Below are 22057 nucleotides of genomic sequence, written 5' to 3' on the forward strand. Positions count from 1 at the left end.
TGAACACAGGAAGCCAAACCCCTAGAAAAGGAAGGGAAGGGAGAAGAGGTTGCAGAGACTGTTTGTGTGCTGCTCCAGCATGGGTCCTCCATGGACTGCAGTAAATATCTGCTCTGGCACCATGGAGCACCTCCTTCTCCATTTCTGACTTTTAGGTTCCCTCTGTTGCTTATCACTCTTTGTATCCTTCTCCCTCTGCCTAGAGTTTTCTGCCCTTTCTTAAATATGTTTTCACAAATGTGCCACCATCTTTGTTGACTGACTCAGCTTTGGCCTGCAGTGGGTCTGTTGTGGAGCCAGCTGTGTCCAGCACAGGGCATCCCCTGATGTCCTTTCACAGAGGCCACCCCTGCAGCTTCCCCTGCTACCAAAGCCTTGCCACATGCACCCAGTATAGACACTCTGTCTGGGCCCCTCTCAGGGCTGTCCCAGGATAATATCAGCCCTGTGCTCCAAGCATGGAATCCATCAAGATAAGTCAATGCTGGAGCACCTTTTGGACTGAGGGGAAGTTGCTGCCTAGGGGTATAGCGCACATTATGGGATGCAGGGGAAGACCATTTTGGAATTGCACAGGACTTATTATGGGATGTTTAGGGGAGGAACCAAAGGCAGGAAAAGGGAGGGGTTTAAGTGATTTGGGGAGGAACAAGTGTGGGGAAAAAAGAGGGGTAAGGGGATAAAAAGGGCCAGTTGCATGTAAATGAGTGCCTGGTCAGTAAACTTGTCTGGCCATGCCCTGTACCTGATCAGTGCAGTCTGTCCTATCTTCTTATTCGATTCCTTTCTAACTCTCCCTGGGTGAGGGGATCTCTGGTCTGTGCGCATGTGTGTGTGTAAGGGTGTCTGAGTGTCAGCAACTGGAGTCACTCCACAGGCTTGTGTGCCTTGGTACCAGCGACTGGAGAAAGCTGAGTGAGGAAAAATCAAGTGCCAGCCACTGGAGTGGGACATGGGGCCAGAGCACCTATATGTCTGTAGTGCCAGCAACTGGACTGAATGCTGCCAGGGTATGAGTGAGTGTATGATTACTAGTGAATATCAAGACAGACTAGCCAGTGACTAGTTGAAGTGACCTGGGAGTTGGGGGTGTGTGTGTGTCTGTGAGGGTGAGCCTATGGTAGGAGCTGGCTATCAGAGGGACCAGGGGAGTTCCAGCCAGCTCCCGGAGAGACCATAGAGTCCAGGGGTCTCTAAGGGTGAAACCCACTTGTGTATGTGTGTGTCTGTAAGGATGAGACTATGGGGGGTTGGCTACTAGGTAACCAAGAGAGTTCCAGACAGCTCTGTGCATGTGTGTATGCATGTGTGTGTGAGACAGTCTCTACCAGTAACTCAAGTGGGGCTGCAGCCTCAGGGACTCATATGTCCAGGTGTCAGCAACTGGGGAGACTGGCATCCAGGGGCAGCTACTGGGAAGACTGAATATCTGAGCCCTTCTGCTGGAGGGATCCACATTATACATATGTACATACATTCCCACTAATGGACCTCCATCCTGCTCAGTTAGAGAGGCCATTGGTGCTCTTCGTCTTTGTGTGAGCGCTGAGTGTGTCTATCTGTGTATATATGTATATATGTAGCATATATGTGTGCTTTGTGTGTCGTGCCTACTGAGAACACATCTTCAGCCTCGCTACTGATTGGACCTGGGGACATGGAGCTGGGGCAGCCTCATGTCTCTTGGGCTGTTGAATCTGGCTTGATATTCACCTAACATCAAGAAGATAATTAGTAACTAACATAGTTAATTCTGTTTCTGTGTCTTTAACTTCTACAGCACTCTATGTCCCAACATAAGTATAATCTGGAAATGTGTTCAGAGCTACCTCCTTTAAAAATATATCTTGGTTTCCAATTAAACTCAAGTGCCCGTACCTGCCTATGCCAAGCAAAGATACAGGCATGTTTTTAGGACTTCTTTTCATGGAAGACAGTTGTGTGTGTGATCAGAGTGGGCTGGGCCCCAAAACTAATAGGTTGGAGTCTTTCTTGGGCCCCTATATTTTAAGTGGAGAGACAAAGATTCCTGCAGTTCAGAGCAAAAACCCTAATGTAGGCCATTCGAATTGTGGAGACAGGTGTTTTGGAACAGTCAGGAGCCAGTTGGGAGCTTATGAGTCAGGATTAGAGGGCAGAACAACATGGGTGATGTTGTGATGAGTGTCTGCTACAGACTACCTAATCATGAAGAAGAAATAGATGAAGCTTTCTTCAGACAACTGGAAGAAGCCTCATGTTCACAAGTCCTGGTCCTCATGGGGGACTTTAACCACCCTGGTATCTGTTGTAAGGGCAACTCAGCAGGGCACAAGAAATCTAGGACATGTCTAGAGTGCATTGGTGACAACTTCATGACACAGGTGATTGAGGAGCCAACAAAGAGAAGTGCTCTGCTGGACTTCATACTTACAGGCAAAGTAGAATAGTTGGGGTTGTAAAAGTTGGAAGTAGCCTTGATTGCAGTGACCATGAGATGTTGGAATGAACTCCTAAGAGGGGAGGGAGCAGAGTAAAAAGCGGGACCACAAACCTGGACTTTAGGACAGCAGACTGGCTTCTTCAGGTATTTACTTGGAAGAATACCATGGGATATGAGTTGTACACGAGTGCTGAGGGAGCTGATTAATATCAATGCGAGGACGCTCTCAATTGTCTTTTAAAGGTTGTGGTGACTGGGAGACGTTCCTGAGGACTGGAAGAGAGCGAATATCACCCCTATATTCAAGAAGAGCAAGAAAGAGGACCCAGGGAATGACAGGCTGGTCAGCCTTGCATTGATCCCTGGGAAGGTGATGGAGCAGTTAATCCTGGACACCATTTACAGGCACATGAAGGGCAAGAAGGTGATTGGGAGTAGTCAGCATGGATTTATGAAGGAGAAATCATGCCTGACCAACCTGACAGCCTTCTACAGTGAGGTGACTAGCTTGGTGAATGAGGGGAGAGCAGTAAATGATGTTTTCCTTTACTTTACTAAAGCTTTTGACATCCTCATAGAGAAGTTGACAAAGTACAGGTTAGATAAATGGACAATGAGGTGGACTGAGAATTGACTGAATGACCAGGTCCAGAGGGTTGTGATCAGTGGCATAAAGTGCAGTTGGAGTGGACGTATACCCCAGGGGTCAATACTGGGGCAAATAGTGTTTAACCTCCTCATTAATGATCTGGATGATGGGCCACGGTGCACCCTCAGCAACTTTGCTGATGACACAAAACTGGGAGGAGTGGCTGATACACCAGAGGGTCGTGCTGCCATCCAGAGGGACCTGGACAGGCTGGAGAAATGGGCTGACAGGAACCTCATACAGTTCAACAAGGGGAAGGGCAAAGTCCTGCACATGGGAGGAACAACCCCACACACCAGTACATGCTGGGGGCCACCCAGCTGGAAAGCAGCTTGGCAGAAAAGGGCCTGGGGGTCCTGGTGGACACCAGGTTGAACATGAGCTAGCAATGTGCCCTTACAGCATCCTGGGCTTCATTAGGAGGAGTGTTGCTAGCAGGTTGAGGGAGGTGAACCTTCCTCTCTACTCAGCACTGGTGGGTCTGCATCTGGATTATTGTGTCTAGTTTGGGGTTCCCCAGTACAAGAAGGATATGGAGCTACTGGAGTGAGTCCAGCACAGGGCCACAAAGATTATCAAGGGACTGGAGCATCTCTCCTATGAGGAGAGGCTGAGAGAGCTGGGACTGTTCAGCCTGGAGAAGAGAAGGCTCAAGGGCAGGAACATGACTTATAAATGTATATAAATACCTGATGGGAAGGAGTGAAGAAGAGGGAGCCAGACTCTTCTTGTGATGCCCACTGACAGGACACGAGGCAATGGGCACAAATTAAAACACAGAGATATAGAGAGGGAGAGAAAGGAAGTGAAAACTCCCCCCAGCGACCAGCCAGGAAGAGAAGTGGCACAGGTCCACATGTGAGCATCCTTTAGAGTGCAGCAAGGGGGTCACAGTTTCATTGCAGAGGACGGGGGATGGGACAACCACCCCCAACCATTTCTCCCCAGTACAATTATATATTTCATCGATGCCCGTTCAAGTTTTCCATTGGTGGTCTTTGTTTGATACTATTGGCATTGATTGGAATATGCTTAATTAGGTGCAGATTTTACACACTAATTGGGTACTAAGCCTTGTACACATCTGTTACTGGGTAATATTTATCAGATATTAAAATTACTGTTATTTGATTATCATCTATCATGTTTGTTCTAATATGGAGTTAACAGTCTAGAAGCTACCAGGTGGATGTGGGGGAGGGAATGGCAAACCAAACAGAGCAGGAAACTAAAACTGCAAAGCAGTGCAGTGAGAAGATAGAGGAGAAACATGGCCCATTGTTTTCTGTGGTGCTTTCTGCAGCAGCCTGAAGCAAATTACAAATTGGAAGGTTTTTAATGAATCAAGTTTGAAACTGATATTCCAATCAGTACAGTATTCTTTGCAATGATATGAAAATCAATTGATATAATTCTTAAATTTGCTGTAGACTTTGACTATGACAGTGCATGATTACTGAGAGAGGTCACGGGGCCTGAATTATTTGGCAATCATCTAGGAATTTTTTGAAGTTCTCAGACCAAAAATGGGGGGTTTGATGGCAGGAGAGGGGTGTTAAACCTGGAGATAATCTAATGATATGTGTACATCCAACTAAGAGAGATGCAGGAACAGCTGTTGTGTGCAGATTGTCATGTAGCATCTCTATTTCTTACCTTACATTGCCAGAGTGTTTGGTGTGTCTTTTAGATGTTTAGGTGAATGTTTCAGTATAACTTTAGGTTCAATGATTATGAAGACAATGATGAACATTTCCCAGGAGTGTTTTATATATGCTTGTAGTTGGTCAGGTTTTGACTCCTGCTTCTGTAAGGGGTGGGTTTAGTAGGACTGAAATGGTCAGACCATCACCATTAAGTTCAGGGCTCTCCTTTATCTTTTGGGATGAATACCCTGTTGCATTCTTGAACTTTTCTTTGGAGAGAAACTGAGTTTAGCTTTCAGCAGCTCTCATTTTGGCTATGCTAGAGTTCACAATTTGTCCTTGAATATCAGTATAGTGCTTCCTAATTTATTTTCTGCTGTGCGTTCTCATATCTTTTTGGAAGATAGATAACTTAAAGAGGCTGTCCAATATCAAAAGTCTATTATATATATTAATAACTTTTGTTTTAAAGAAAGTAAAAATGTGGGCGTTCTGTTTCATTTCCCCTTCCTCCTCCCTCTGTTATAGTTTTGCATTTCATGTCACAACTTGTATGATGTCAGTAGTACGCATCTTGTGAAGTATAATCACCTGTGGTGTAAAACTTTGTCATAGGACAGTATGCTATTTAGGTCTGAGATAAGATGAATTGAACTGGGACATGATTACTCAGGAAAATTCAACTTTCTAGCCATTCTCTCCATCCCTCTTCAGAAAGTCTTTACAGAAGTTATTTATTTAACCTTCCTATCAAATGAGATAACACATTGCTTCCATTGTTTAAATTCTTTGTAAATACTTTATGACACTAATAGGCTGAGAATCTGTAGAAGTTATTTTCAACCAGAAGATTTGTTTATTCTAAATATGACCTATGAGATCCATACAGTATCTTCACAATTTTTAATACATGCTCTATTTGATACTTGTTCTAAATGAATTTTCAGCAGAAAGTGAGCTGAAACCCTTCAGTACTAGAGAAATCTGGCATAAATACAAGCTTCCTGCTTATATGGATTTTAACTTCGGCATTGATTGTGCAAGTGTTACAGTAGTTATCTTTGCATGGGATTGAAGATGCTGCTAAGAAATGTGGAATTTTGTCTTGATTATTGTAAGGAAGGCATTTAATTGTAAAGAAGTCATAGATTGGCAATGAAAAAATGTAGGAACTGGGAGAAATAATTAATGAGAACATGAAAAAATAAATTTCTGTAGGTTATAGAGGAAGGAGTATGATTGAGCAGTGAAATATGTGCTTATTAGGGGTTTTGGCTTGGAGGTGTATGTTTCTAGAGAGTAAGAAAATTCACCAGGATATTTGAAGAAAAACAGAGAGGAAAAGAAAATTTTATTTTTTAGGTATAAAAACATCTGAAGATAAACAAGTACTCTAGAGAAGACTTCTTTTATAAAATCATAGTGTCTAATCTAAAACCCATCCAAGACAATGTGGTGTGTAATTTTCAGGGGTGGTGGTGATCTTTTCATAGACTTAATTGGATCCCGTTGTTTCATGTGGACTTGTGATAACATCTAGAAATTTGATCACAAGGGACCACTGCATAACTTTATGCTAATTTAAACTGTTTATACAGAAATTCTCATGGGAACTTAAATAGATATATATTGCGTGATTCTTGATGGTGGGGTGTAGGAGGGGGTTTTTTTTTGTGTGATTGTCTACTCTCCGACCATATAGTATTTGTGTAACTTATCGTCTATTTAGGCATTCCCTGCATTTTAAACATATTTCCTTCCTCTTCCTGTCATAGGTAAGCAACTTGAAGAAAATTTTAAAAGGGATACTGGATTATAACCATGAGGTAAGAGCAGTCTTAAGTAATCTACATTCACTTTTCTTTTGTCATTCTCTTCAATGTACAATATAGTCTGATTTATTAGATCTGAACATTTTCAGTGTTGGGCACTCAAGGAATCTTGTAGCCTGTTCTCATGTATTAGCCCTCACAAAATTGATTGTCCACATTACCATACAGTCATGTATGTTGGAAGGTACCTCCAGAGGTCATGTAATCCAACCTTCTGCTCGAAGCAGGGCCAACAAGAGCTGGTTGTGCAGGGCCTTGTCCAGTTGAGGTTTGAATACCTCCAAGGATGGAGATTCCACAGCCTCTCTGGGCTGGAGTTCCAGCATTTAACCACCCTCATGGGAAAAAAGGTTTTTCTTTATATCAAATCAGAATTTCCTCTGTTGCAACTTGTGTCTGTTGCCTCTCATCCTATCACTGTGCATCCTTGAGAAGAGGCTGGCTTCATCTTCTCTACACCCTCCCATTAGGTAGTTTTAGACAGCAATAAAAATCTCACCTGAGCCTTCTCTTCTCAAGGCTGAAAAAACTCAGATCTCTCAACTTTTCCTTGTACATCACATACTCCAGCCCCCCTGATCATCTTGGTGGCCCCCACTGGACTTATTACAGTATGTCCATATCTGTCTTTTACTGAGGAGCCCAAAACTAGACACAGGACTTCAGGTGTGGTCTCACAAATGCTGATTAGAGGGAAAGAATCACTTCCCATGATGTGTTGGCTACGCTTTTGCTAATAGTTGGCCGCCTTGGCTGCAAGGGCACACTGCTGCTTCCTGTTCAACTTGTTGTACACCAGGACCCCCAGGTTATTTTCTGCAACGTTGCTTTCTAGCCAGTTGGCCCCAGCCTGTACTGGTGCAGTGTTATTCCTCCCCAGGTGCAGGACTTGGCATTTGTCTTTATATTTCATGAAGTTCCTGCTAGCCCATTTCTCCAGCCTGTCAAGGTCCCTCTGAATGGAAGCCCTGCTTTACAGCATATTGATCATTTCCCCCAATTTGGTATTGTCTGTGAACTTACTGAGAGTATACTCCATCCCATCGTCCAGGTTGTTAGTAAAGATATTAAACAGTACTGGCCCCAGTATCCATCCCTTAGGGATGCTGCTAGTAACCATGTCAGTTGGTCTTTGTACCACTGATCACAGCCCTCTTAGCCCAACAGTCCAGCCAATTTTCCATCCACCCTGTTGTCCACTTATCCAGTCCATATCTCACCAGTCTGGTGATACCACAAGAGACTGTGTCAAAGGCCTTGTTACAATCAAGGTAAATGACATCCACTGCTTTCCCCTTAGTCACAAGTTCCCTGTTCATCCATAGTGGCCTTCCATGCTTGCTCAACTTCTTGCATGTTGGAACGGACATTTGCTGTGCTTTGAGAAGGTTGTCCTTGAAGACCAACCAGCTGTCCTGGGCCCCTTTGCCTTCTAGGGCAATCTCCCTGGAAGCAGATACCTGAACAAGCTGAAATCTGATCCCCTGAAGTCCAGGGCTGTGATTCTTCTATTTCTCTTTTTCATTTCTGGTCAGGATTTTTAGCTCCACCATTTTTTGGTCACTGAAGCCAAGTCTGTCCTTGACTTTCACATCCCTTAACAGTTTTTCCTTGTTTGTAAGTAACAGGTCCAGGAGAACATCTCCCCCAGTTAGTTCATCAGTCATCTGCATTAAGAAAATTGTTTTCACTACACTCTAAAAATCTCCTGAATTGCTTGCATATAGACATGTTGCCCTTTCAGCAGATATATGTGTGTTTTAAGTCTCACAGTACCAGGGCCTGTGATTATGAGGCTGCTTTTTGCTTTCTAAAGAGGCTTCATATACTTCCTCTTCTCAATCAGGCTGTCTGTAGCAGACACCTACCACAGTGTCACCTGTGTTGGTCTGTCTGCTCATCTTGACCAACAGGTGCCTGACTGGTTCATCATTCATTCCATTGCAAAGTTCCGTGCGTTCAAGCTGCTCCTTTGCATAGAGCATCCATGGCAGCACTTCAGTCGTATGAGCTAGTCCCCCACTTCTCTGTGCCTTTCCTGTCATACTGTGCCCCACGCCGTGACTTCAGGTTATGGTAATCCTTCCCTGACATACCTAGCTTAAAGTCCTCTTCACTATCTTAGTGAACCTATTGGCAGACTCTTTTGCCCTGCTTTGTCAGATGGATCCTGTACCTGCTCAGCAGTCATCATTCCTCAAAGTGGGTCTCTTGGTCATAAAAATGAAAGCCCTGCCTGCAACACCAGGTTTTGACCTTCCGTGTGCATCCATACTCATACCTGAGTCTTCTTCCCTCACTGGAGTGATTGAGGAGAACACCTCTGTTCCCCTCAGAGACCTGAGTCTCTGGCAAGCAGCAAACCTGCCAAGACATCAAGTCAGGTCTGCAGATGGACACCTCCATCCCCTGCAGAAGAGAGCCTACGGTAACTATCACCCTTCTTATCTTCTTTGTGTGGACAGCTGGTTGAGGCTCAGCTGGTTCTGATGCCTTCCCTGAAGGGAGGTCATCTTCCTCACTTGTTCCTGGTACAAATATTCTGTCAGAGCTTTCACATTAGTCTGATATTTAAATTTTGGAATACAAACAGGGGACATTTTTGATGCTGACTCTGTTTTGGTGATGGCTTTAAACAGTGCCTCTGATTCTTCTCCTCTGTTCCAACCAAAGACTGCTTCTTTCTCCCCCCCTTTCCTGGGAAGAGGAGGAGGAAAGAGCACTTTTACCATCTCCCCATTGTAATTTTTAATTAAAATGTTTTAATTCTTGAGTGTTAGAGACTGCCCACTCTGTTATATAGGAGGGTGTTATACAAATTTAAAGATGAATTACTCCAAACAACAAAGTATTTTTCATTGGTGATTCTTCAGCTCTAAAATTTGCATCTAGTTTGAGTGATGTTTTGTAGTAAATTGTTTAGCACAGTATGATGCATAGTCTGTTCATTCATGTTCACTGCATGGGGATATTACTTGTCCCAAGAAACAATATTCACTTCTTATAAATACTATGAAGAAGATGACTGCAAGTACAGAGAAGTACTTTAGAACAGATTTTTCTAAAAAACTGAGTACCTGAGGTTAGATTCATAAGTCCATATTCAGTAAATGGTCACCACTCCAAGTGCTGAATATCCATGCTGAAGCTACCATTTTGAGAATCGATGTTTGAGCAAATGTTTTATGTCCTGACTTATCTGATCTTAGCTGACCTTATTAGAAGGCCATAAGTACATTTTAGAATTAGATTTTTGTGTTTTTTTGACATAAATTTTTCAGTATGTGTCCTTATACTTGCACCAGTGCCCGAAGTCTGTAACTACTTTGACTTTTCATTTAAATTTTAAAAGGATCTTCATTATAGTCTTTTGGCAGATATTTTTTCTTTGAAGAATACTAAAGAAAAGTTTCTTTATAGTTTCTGAATTAATGAGTACTGACACATTATAATAAAATCATTCTGTCATAGAATGTTAGTATGGCTATGACAAAATGATAGCAGCTCCTTTTCAGCTAGTTGGTATATATGATTGTTGGGAGTCTGATATGATAACTTTATTACCTTACTAAGTCACCAAGCGACAGGCAATAATGATTGATGTACTAAATTGTACAAATATAAGTTACATCTATAAATGTGCTAGGTGTGACACATGCACACGCGCCCCCTGCTGTAGTGATGATTTTAGCAACAGCAGAGGTGTACTTGATTCTGCTACTAGACCTATTTATACTTTTGTTACCAGGGTCTTCCCCCCTGCCTCTGGCAAAGCCCTTTTACACAGTGTAGGTAAGAAAAATGCTTGGATTTTACCCGGTGCAGCTAAAAATCTTTGAAAAGTTTTTTATGACAATTTATTTCATTTTAGAGGAACATCATAATTTGTTGCTTTCAAGAGAACAGTCTCTCAGTAGCTGTCCTACACTAGTTGTCTTGTCTGTTATAATATGGAAGAACAACAAGCTAAAGGAGGCCCCTGGAATCTTTCTGCTTTGGAATCCAAACTTTCATTCTTTTTGTAAAATGTTCTACTATTTATTTTCCTCAAATAAATGAAAGGTGTCTGCTTTCATCACAAGACATTTATTCTGGAGCCTGACCTTCCTTTTGTTGTATAACTCATTGAGTTTTGTTGCAGTATTAAAATTGTCTGTTACATTTATTTCATAATCCTAAATTTTCTTCTTCACTTTCCCCACTTCTTTATGGTACAAACTAATATAACTCTTCAGCTTCTCCCAACAACTTTTACAAAGCAACTGTATTATCATTAATAGAAAAACCAACATTGAATTAAAAATACAGGCAATACAAGTTGAAATGTAAATGTTAATCAAACTTACACCATTCAAAAAATGCTGTTTGATTTCATTGTTTCATTTTATATAATAGTAACATTTTCTGTTATACTTAATGCTTCCATAGAATTCTTATTTCCTTTTCAGTGACCAAACAGGAGTAATTTTAATAGAAAAGTGGACCTGAAATCTTTAATATAGTCAGATTTTTAGTAGTGTCTGTGTTCATTCTTTGAGCAAGTCCTTAAAAAACAAATGAATCCAAACAAACAAGCAAAAAAACCCCCAACCACCTCATGATTCCTCCAAAGCCCAGTCCTGGAAATTTTTCAACAACTTGATTTCTACATCTGTTCAACAATTTTCATATTAATACCTTGACCTGCTCTGCATATTAAGCAAAAACAACATTCAGAAAATAAATGAGTGATTCCTTATGTAGTCATTGTTTCTCTATTAAACCTTCTTTAGAATTGGCAGTTTCTTTTTGTCTACAATTAAAGTTTCAGAATTGTGTTTAATTGCACATTATGTATTCATATTTTCAGCTCCCTGAAAGCTTGCAGAACAGTCTAGCAGAAATGTTTAATTACTTCTACACATAATCATTAATGTCAATTCTTCCTAATTGCAAAGCATTTTCCAATAATTCTCATATGTTTTTCTTTTTCTTAGAGACAACTTATATTCTTGTTTGCTTTCTTGTTCATGAGCTTTCTTGCACTTGTTTGCACTAATGTTATCTGGCTCACACTTTTGATCATTTTCTCTTGCACTCTCATGTGCTCTCTCTTGCTCATGCACATCCTTCCACCCCCGCTTTCACTATCTCTCCCTCCCTTCCCTCCACCTCTTGCTTCCCCTCCTCTTCACTCATTTCCCCTCCTATAGCTTCACCTCCTCTCTCACTTCCCACACCTCATTTCCCCCTCTTGCCTCTCCCGTTGCACTCTCTCCTGTGTTCCATGCCCCTGCTCACATCCCCCCTCCTTTTCCCCTCTCCCCCTCTCCCTCTCTCTTCGCCCCCTCCCTTCCCCATCTCTCTCCTCCCCTTTTTCTCTTTCCCCCCTCTCTTGCTTCCCCTTCTCTTGCCGTACATTTCTCTTGCTCACCCTCTACATCTCTCATCTTCTCTCTTCCTCTCTCACCATCTCACACCTTCTTGACTGCTCACCTCCTGTCTCTCACCTTCTGACTCACTCACCTTCTCAATTGCTTTCATTCTGCCACTCGAACACTTGCTCACTCCCTCTCTCTCACCTTCTCTCTCCCACCTATCCACCCCCTCTGTCGCTCACCCTCTCTCTCACTTCCACATGCCCCCCCCTTTTCCTCTCACTCCCCTGTGCTCTCTAGTCCACCTTCTTTCTTGCCCACCTTCTCTTCTGAGCTCTCCCTCCCCATCTCTCTTCCTCACTCCCTTTCTCTCTCTTGCCTTCTCTCTTGTCTTCCCTCTCTCACTCCTTCTTGCCTTCTCTTAGTCTCCTTCTCACCCTCTCCCTCACCTTTTTGCCCTCTCTCTTGCCTTCTCGCCCGCACCACCTCTCTCACTCTCACAGTCCCCCCCCCTTGCACAGGCACCTTCTTTCTCACCCTCTCATGTTTTCTTTCTCTTCATTCTTTTTGTATTTACATTTGCTCTCTTTAAATGCATGTTGTACCACTAGGTCAGGTCCTTTTCTCATAGATGAGAAATTAGTTGTTTTGGCTATGGACATACTAAGTATCCTTATATTAGACCTACAAAACTTTTAGACCAAGTGTTTTACAAACTGAGTTTTGTTATCCATTCATGCTAGATGTTTTGCTATTGAAGTAAAACATTTAATTTCTGACTTTACAATTGTATGATTTAGAATTTCAGACTTACTTCATTCCAGATGGAAAGCTTTTAGGCATTATATTTTTGAAATGAAAAAAATTAATAAAAGTAATTAATTGATCGATTGCCATTGATCAGCTTTTTTAGGCCTACCTATGTTGCCTTTCCTTACCTGGAAGAACAAATCTTGTTCTTGATAAGTTTGAAATGAGTACTTTGTTATTAATTGAGACAGCTTTCCAAAATGTCAGTTGTGTAAAGTGATATGGATGGTTTTATATTTTGAAATATTTATATGTTCTGGTTCAATTTTTTTAGTTTGTTTTAAAGATGGATTTGAAAACTATGCCAAATTAGAGTGTTTCCTATTGTCTCTGAATCATCTTTGTATTTTGTAATGTATGTGTATGTATATATGGTGATGTACATATGTATGCAGATTCTAGGGCAACAGATTAACGACTTCACTCTTCCTGATGTTAACCTGATTGGAGAGCACTCTGATGCTGCAGAGCTTGGGAGAATGCTTCAGCTTATTTTGGGATGTGCTGTGAATTGTGAACAGAAGCAAGGTATTACATTTTGAAAGTGTGTTTTGCTTCTAGGGCAGTTAATGAAAATCTAACTTGCTTTTTAAATCACTAAGAGAAAATGATAGGTTGCTATGAGAGACAAATTTACTTTTTCTAAATCATAACACTTTTACAGACAATAAGTGCTGTTATATTATGAGCTTTACTAAGTTTGCAGGCTGGAAATGTGAAATTGGTTTTGCTTTCACAGAATCATCAAGGCCGGAAAAGACCTTGATCATCTAGTCCAACCATTAACCTCACACTGACAGTTCCCAACTACACCCTATCCCTCAGCGCTGGGTCAACCCCCATTTCAACATGTTTCAACGTGCATATTTTTAGTTTGGGTTCCCTGAGCTGAAAAGAGACTTCACAAATGAAAAGTCTTGTCCCCAACCTTTAACTATTCATGTGTGAGGTAGCTCTGCGAAGTGAAGAATCAATAAATGTGATTTACACGCCCTTCACTGTGACCCTTGGGTTCCAAAATGTATTCCAATATCTTACTGCATGTCAGAAAGCCTTTGTTGTCTCCAGGTGCCATCTACTGACAACTGAGACACTAGGATTTCTGAGACTTCTGCACAGGGTTAGAACTGGAGTATGGGAGACTGTGCCCTTCTGCACCAGTAGCTGGAGGCCAGGCAGGGTATCCCAAGGACATCTCAAGTGTCACTAGAGGCCTATATTTAAGCTACTGAATCCAACCTCAGCAGTTATTGGAAAACATTTCTATCTCCTCTGTGGTGCCAGTTCTTTATCTGACCTACACAAGTAAAATGGGGACCCATTCTGTTTCTCTCCATCTATGCCAGAGGATTTTCTGGATGGTTAAAGCATTTCTTAAAGGTGTTCCAGGGCCCTTGTTGCATACTTGAGTGTGTGATGCCTTATTGTTATCCAGTTCCCTTAAATTATGTTTAACTCAAGTTAGATTAAGGAAAAATGCAAACAGATATTCATAACACTTAAAACCACAGAATCACATAATGGTTGAGGTTAGAAGGGACTTCTGGAGGTCATCTGGTCCAATCCCCCTGCTCAAGTAGGGCCACCTAGAGCCAGTTGCCCAGGATCATGTCCATATGGCTTTTTAACATCTCCAAGTATGGAGATTACACAACCTCTCCGGGCAACCTATTCCAGTGCTCAGTCAACCGCACAGTAAAAAAGTGTTTCCTGATGTTCAGATGGAACCTCCTGTGTTTCATTTTGTGCCCATTGCCTCTGGTCCCGTCACTGGACACCACTGAAAAGAGCCTGGCTCCATCTTGGTTTCACCTTCCCTTTAGGTATTTGTACACATTGATGAGATCACCCCCGAGCCTTCTCTTCTCTAGAATAAACAGCCCCAGCGCTCTCAGCCTCTCCTCATAGGAGAGATGCTCCAGCCCCTTAATCATCTTTTTGGCCCTTTGTTAGACTATCCAGTAGCTCCATATCTCTCATATACTGAGGAGCCTGAAACTGGACACAGGACTCCAGGTGTGGCCTCGCCAGTGCTGAATAAAGAGGAAGGATCACCTCCCTCGACCTGCTGGCAACACTCCTCTTAATGCAGCTCAGGATACCATTTACCCTTTTTGCTGCTGCCAGGTGCCCACCAAGCCACTCTATCGCTCCCCTCCTCAGCGAGACAGGGGGGAGAAAATAAGATTAAAAACTCATGGGTTAAGATAAAGGCAGTTAAATAAGAAAATCAAAGGCTGCATACGGAACCAAAGGAAACAAACAAAAAATTATTCTCTACTTCGCATAAGCAGGCAATGTCCAGCCGCTTCCTGGGAAGTAGGGCCTCAGTACGCATAGTGGTTGTTTCAGAAGGCAAACGCCTCAATAATGACTACCCCCTCCTCCTCCTTTCCCTTAGCTTTTATTCCTAAACACAACATCATATGGTGTGGAGGTTTGAACTCAGCCGGCAGCCAGATGCCACGTGGCTGGCTGTTCACCTCCCTCTCCACCCTCTGGTGAAATAGGGGAGGGACAAAAAGAAGAGAATTTGTAGGTTGAATAAAAAGAAAGAGTTTACTAAATATAACAAGAGAACAACAGTAACAATAGTGAGTCCAAAAAGAAAACGGGTAAAATGCAGCAGTGGCTTACCGAGTGCAGCAACCGCCCCCCCCAGTAACAACAAGACCCAACAAGCACATGGCGCGCGTACCAGCCCTCAAGTGAAAAGCTGCGAGAGCGAGAGAGCCCGCCCACCTAAATCCCTGGGCATGACATCACATGGTATGAAATACTCCAATGAAAATTAACTCCATCCTGGTCGAAACCAGGACAGTCTCCACCCCTTATTCCATACCATTGACGTTATGCTCAGGTTTCCAAATACATCTTAAGGAATCACCACCCCCTTTTTTTTCGAGGTCTCACAGATATCATTCCCTTAGTCTATGGGCCATCCTTCCACAATGTCTACTGAGTTCATTTAGTTCATACCTTTGGGTTCCATCTGTCATGACAGTCTTTAAGGCTGGAGGAATGAGGTGGAGTCGGCTCAGTCAGTGGAGCAGGAGGCTTTGGATGTGGCAGGAGGATGCTGTGAGGCACCAATTGCAATAACAGGGTTATTTGACAGTCCGGTTCATTGGCTATTCTCACCTAAAATCAAATCTCCCTGAGGCACACATCGGATCTCTCCATCCTTCTGCATTACCCACCAAGTGCACCCAGGTCCTTGGGCAAAAGTAATCCCATGCATGGGTTTACCTTTACCCAATGCAGGAGTAACCCAGACGGCCTTCCCCGAAATATTCCTAATGGGCACTACGGGGGCTTTATCCCATCTACAGTATGTAGGAGGTTTGACTGAGCAGGGCCAGCCTGGTTGGCAGATCCTCTGGTATTGACTAACCAGGTGGCTTTTGCTAAATGCATGTCCCAGTGTTTGAAAGTTCCACCTCCCATTGCTCTCAGTGTAGTTTTTAGCAACCCATTGTATTGCTCAATTTTCCCAGAGGCTGGTGCATGGTAGGGAATGTGATATATCCACTCAATGCCATGTTCTTTGGCCCAGGCGTCTATGAGGTTATGTCAGAAATGTGTCCCATTATCTGACTCAATCCTTTCTGGCGTGCACGGGTTTCAGCCTCATCTTGATCACTCACTTCTTGTGAATACAAGTCAGAAGTTCTTCTCATAGGATCATGAGCAAAGTCGACTTTTCGGATCCATTTGGTCACTTGATTACTGGAAACCGGAGCAGCATTTCTCCTGAAAGGACCACGTTCTGTACTTGTTCTTCCTTCCAGCTCACATACCCGCTTTTCTAGGAGGTAGGTAGGTTTTCCATCCCATTTCTTCATGTTTTCTCCATGGTCACGCAGGTGATGCCACAGCTTCCCCCGTGGTGTGTACCGGTTCTCTCGAGTAGAGAAACGACTGCTCCTAATAGCCGAGATTCTAGTCTGTGCAGGTGGGGAGTAGGACATGTCCTCTTTAAATTGATGGAAATCTTGAGATAAGTTGTTCACAGCCACGATGATGGGGGAAGAGACATTTTCTTCATATTGTCGCAGTCGGCGAGCCACTTCATTCATTATTGGTCCCTCTTCGTCTCTCCAGTCCATTACTGCTAATGCACTGGCATATGATGAGGGTGTGCTCCGTACAAACTTCCGCCACATGGGCCGGGTGCATCGGACTTCATCTGGATCTGTGGGTAGCTGTGCATTATCTGGGTCATAGTAAACTGCCTCCCGCACAGCCAGCTCCCTCAAGTACTGAATGCCTCTCTCCATAGTGGTCCACTTACTTGGTCGACATATAAAGTCGTCCTTGAAGGGATCCCTCTCCCTCACACTTGACAGAAGTCGCTTCCAGAGACTGAGATTTTGTGTCTCCTTTCCAATGGCTTTGCCAATGCCCCCTTCCCTAGACAGGGATCCCAGCTGCCTCGCCTCCCTGCCCTCTAGTTCCATGCCACTGGCCCCACTATCCCAGCGCTGCAGCAGCCAGGTAAAGAGTTGCTCATCTGGATGGCAGCTGAAATCTTTTCTTATGTCTCACAACTCACTCAGGGATAAGGATTGGGTGACTATCACTGGCTCTGCCTCCTCCTCCTGTTCTCGTGATGGGCCTGGTTCATCATCACCCTGTACACTGTGAGGGGATTTTCTTGTGTATTTCTTCTTCTGTATGGGAGCAACTGACACCGTCATGGGTTGGTTCTCTGGTTCAGCTGCAGCACCTGTCCTTGGGGTTGTAGTGGCTGCAGTTTCTGTTACTTGGTTACCAGGTGCAGAGACCTTCTCTTCCTCTTGAGGGTGCTGAACAGTGTTTAATAGCACTCGGTAGGTGTGGGCTATGCCCCAGCATGTTGCAGTGAGCTCTGCCTCTCTGGAATTACCCGGGTGACAACATACTTTTTCCAAATATTCCACTAGTTCTTCAGGATTCTGCACCTGTGCAGCAGTGAAGTTCCAATACACTGGAGGTGCCCACTGTTCTAGGTACTTGCCCATGCTACTCCACACCCCCAGCCACTCATAATTCTCCAAACCTTGGGGTGGGTTTCCAAGTGATATTCTTAAATAGTTGCTTAACCATGAACAAAACCAGAACCACATGCAGGAACACACTAGCTCCTAACAGCTCCTAACTCCATACTGGTCGAATCCAGGACATATGGTATGGAATACCTCTTTGCTCAGACTGGGTCAGCTGTCCTGTCTATGTCCCCTCCCAACCTCTTGCCCACCCCCAGCCTACTGGCCTTTGTGGGGAGAGTTTTGAGAGACAGCCTTGATGCTGTGGGAGCACTGCTCAGCAGTAGCCAAAACATTGGTGTGTTATCAACACTGTTCTAGCTACAAATACAAAGCACAGCACTATCAGGCCTGCTATGGAGAAAGTTAACTCTATCCCAGACAGACCCAATACAGGCACATTGCTGGCTCATATTCAACCTGGTGTCCACCAGGATCCCCAGGCCCTTTTCTGCCAAGCTGCTTTCCAGCTGGGTGGCCCCCAGCATGTACTGGTGTGTGGGGTTGTTTCTCCCAGGTGCAGGACTTTGCCCTTCCCCTTGTTGAACTGTATGAGGTTCCTGTCAGCCCATTTCTCCAGCCTGTCCAGGTCCCTCTGGATGGCAGCACGACCCTCTGGTGTATCAGCCACTCCTCCCAGTTTTGTGTCATCACCAGCAAAGTTGCTGAGGGTGCACTGTGGCCCATCATCCAGATCATTAATGAAGAGGTTAAACGCTATTTGCCCCAGTATTGACCCCTGGGGTACAGTGCTAGTCACTGGTGTCCAACTAGACTTCGTGCCACTTATCACAACCCTCTGGGCCCAGCCATTCAACCAGTTTTCAATCTACTTCACTGTCTGCTCATCCAGCCTGTACAGCTTATCTAAGAGGATCTTATGGGAGACAGTGTCAAAGGCCTTACTCAGGTCAAGGTAGTCAATATCCACTCATCCATGAGGCCAGTCAGTTCATCACAGCTTATCAAGTTGGTCAAGCATGAGTTCCCCTTGGTGAAGCCATGCTGACTAATCCTGATGATTTTTTTGTCCTTCATGTGCCTGGAAATGGTTTCCAGGATTAGCTTCTCCATCACCTTCACAGCCTGTAGTTCCCTGGGCCTTTCTTGAAGATAGGAAGGGCATTTGCTTTCCTCCAGTCCTCAGTCACTTCTCCCAGTTGCCATGATTGATCAAAGATTATCAAGAGTGGTCTTGTAATGATATCAGCCAGGTCCCTCAGGCCTCGTGGGTAGATCCCATCGGTGCCCATGGACTTATGTATGTCCAGTTTGCGTAAGTAGTCCCTGACCTGATCCTTTTCCACCAAGCGTACGTCTTCCTTGCTCCAGATTTTCCCCCTGGTCTCTGGAAAATGGGATTCCTGAAATCTGATCTTGCTGTTAAAGACTGAGGGAAAGAAGGCATTCAGTATCTCCACCTTTCCCATGTCCTTTGTCACTAGGTCCCCTGCCTCATTCAGCAGTGAGCCCACATTTTCCCTAGTCTTCCTTTTGCCACTGAAGTTCTTCGAGAAGCTCTTCTTGTTGCTTTTGACATCCCTTGCCAGATTCAACTCCATTTGGACTTTGGCTTTCCTAACCTCATCCCTGGATGCTCAGACAATGTCTCTGTATTCCTCCGAAGGTACCTGTCTCTGCTTCCACCTTCTGTATATTTTGCTTTTGTGTTTGAGTTTTGTCAGGAGCTACTTGTTCATCCATACAGGCCTCCTGGAATTTTTGCCTGACTTCATATTCATTGGGATGGAGCTCTTTTGAGCTTGTAGGAAGCAATCCTTCAGTATCAACCAGCTTTCTTGGCCCCTGTTTCCCTTCAGATCCCGGGATAATGCCATGGGACTCTACCAAGCAGATCCCTGAAGAGGCCAAAGTCTGCTCTCCTGATGTCCAGTTTGTGATCTTGTTTTTTACCTTCCTCTCAGTGTCCTGAACTCCACCATCTCATGGTCACTGCAGCTAAGGCTGCCTCTGACCTTCACATCCCCCATGAGTCCCTCCTTGGTTTTGAGTATGAGGTATGAGCACCTCTCCTTGTTGTTTCCTCTATCATTGGAGTCAGGAAGTTGTCATTGATGCACTCCAGGAACCTCCTGGATTGCTTATGCCCTGTTGTGTTGTCCCTCCAGCAGATATCAGGGTAAGTTGCAAGAGTTTTCATAAAAGATGTAGGTGGGTAAGTGAAAGAAAAAGCTATGCTTACTGTATTTACGCTAAGGTTCTATCAAAGGCTGTCTCTCCCTAATACACCTCACTTCTGTTTCCTTTCTGGAAAAATGGCAGCTTGGTTTTCAAGACTGTTGTCTTTCTTGTATACTGTGTATCTTAGCTTTTAAGCTAATTTCCCTTTTCCAGTTTCTTCAGGGTTCTAAATTGCTTTAATCTCTCATCCTGAAAGTACTTTTATTCTTCCCTTAAGCAGGAGAAAGTCTGGCCATCCTCTTATTTAGAATACAAGTGTTTTCCCTTCCGTAAGTACATAAATAACAATTAATTTAAGCCACCTCTCTTCCACTTGACTGTTTAGTTAGCATCTCTGAAGTTGTCAAACTCTCTGACCAAGTTCTTTTAGATATTCCACACAAGGAGGGTTTAATGTTTAATATAAAATTTACTTATTTGAAGATATTTGATGTTACATGGGATTTTGATTTAGTAGAGTGATACAGCAACATACTGAAATCACAATACAAGCATAATATAGCAATTGCAACATACAGTTGAATCACAATACAAATGTGATTCTCATTACCGATCTCTCTATGCTCACCATCACAACACTGGGTGTCCCCAGCTGCCTGGAAGGAATATGTGTGTTGAATTTATCTCAAGCCCATTGCTCTCCTCAAAGTTCATTTTATTAGTTGTCTAGTTTTTCTACTTTATGTTGGGCTGAGGCACATATATACTTTCCCCCATGCTAGTCTGGCTAGCTCAGGAAGCTCTCTACTAATTATCTCAGGGAAGGCTGTTTATACAACCTGATGACCCACTGGTACAGCCCCATAGCTAAAACAAAGGCTACCCTCCAGTTCCCCTCATGTTGAGATAAGTTCAGCTTTCTTTACAGTAATTGATGATCATTTCTTGCATTCTTCCCTGAGCTCAGCATTGTTGCAGTGTTAGATTTACAGTTGGACTCAATGATCTTAAAGGTCTTTTCCAACCTAAATGTTTCTATGATTCTATGATTCCTCTGATCCTTCTTCCACTGTGGGGGTGTGTTGGTCAGTTACAGAAGTGTAAATTTCTCCTTCTTTATTTTGATAGCTGCTTGGCATTTATTAGTGAGGAATGTATCTTTCCCTGAACTTTACATATTCTGTCAGTCTAAACATTAAAAACATATGAGATACAGACATCTAAAGAGTCTAGTTATATGTAGTTTGGTTATTTACTCTTGTGCCTCTTCTAAATTACTTTGAGGTGGCTGATTCCCAACATCTTCCTCTTAGACAAATCATAACAATGATATGCATGGCATTTGGGAAAAAAAAAAAAAGTCATGATACTTGACTGGGATGCATATGATATTGGACAAGTCACAAACTGTGACTCAGTCTAAATATCAGAATTTGACATTCTAACCACTCAATCCTCTTACAGCATGCTTCCAATACAGGTCACATCTATATATAGAAAAGTATCCTGGTTTCATCTGGGATGGAGTTAATTTTTCTTCTTAGTAGCTAGAATAGTGCTGTGTTTTGGATTCAATATGGGATTTGGTATGAGAAGAATGTTAATAATACACTGATGTGTTCAGTTGTCAATAAGAAATCAAGAACTTTCCAACTCCCCACGTCCTGCTAGCACACAAGTACACAAGAAGCTGGGAGGGAGCACTGCCAGAGCATGGGACCCAAATTAGCCAATGGAATATTCCAGATCATGTAACGTCATGCTCAGGATATAGAGGAGAGGTGGCCAGGAAGTGGGGGCTCTCTCACTTCCAGGATTGCAGTTTCGGGATCTTGGCTTCTCTGGGATCGCTAGCCAGGAATGGGCTGGGTATCGGTTGGCAGGTGGTGAGCAATCGCACTGTGCATTACCCATTTGTATTTATTTATTTATTATTATTAATGTTAGTATTATATTATATTTCAGTTATTAAGCTGGTTTTATCTCAACCTATGAGTCTCCTTACTTTAACCCCCAATTTTCTCCCCCAACCCCTGGGCGGGGGAGGGTGAGTGAGCAGCTGCGTGGTGCTTGGCTGCTGGCTGGGTATAAACCACGACAAAAAAAGAAGAGAAAATGTGGAGAGCATTTATTGTATTCTTAGTTCTGTGCTTTTTCAAGACCTCATATGGA

The 22057-nt window shown here is 43.4% G+C and overlaps 1 protein-coding gene across 15 annotated transcripts in view; it reads left to right on the forward strand.

The window, feature by feature from the left end:
• LOC141917857 (protein Hook homolog 3-like) overlaps positions 1 to 22057 on the forward strand; it is a 170464-nt gene that overhangs the window by 28782 nt on the left and 119625 nt on the right. For 11 of the 15 annotated variants that reach the window (XM_074811453.1, XM_074811463.1, XM_074811454.1 and 8 more), the window contains 2 exons: positions 6493 to 6543; positions 13112 to 13244. In XM_074811453.1, the coding sequence (XP_074667554.1) occupies positions 6493 to 6543; positions 13112 to 13244 (184 nt within the window). Of the gene's footprint in view, positions 1 to 2665; positions 2922 to 6492; positions 6544 to 13111; positions 13245 to 22057 lie in introns of all 15 variants that reach the window. The other 4 variants (XM_074811459.1, XM_074811460.1, XM_074811465.1 and 1 more) reach the window with 3 other exon arrangements.

The sequence above is a fragment of the Strix aluco genome, chromosome W (genome assembly GCF_031877795.1).
Source record: "Strix aluco isolate bStrAlu1 chromosome W, bStrAlu1.hap1, whole genome shotgun sequence".
NCBI lineage: Eukaryota > Metazoa > Chordata > Aves > Strigiformes > Strigidae > Strix > Strix aluco.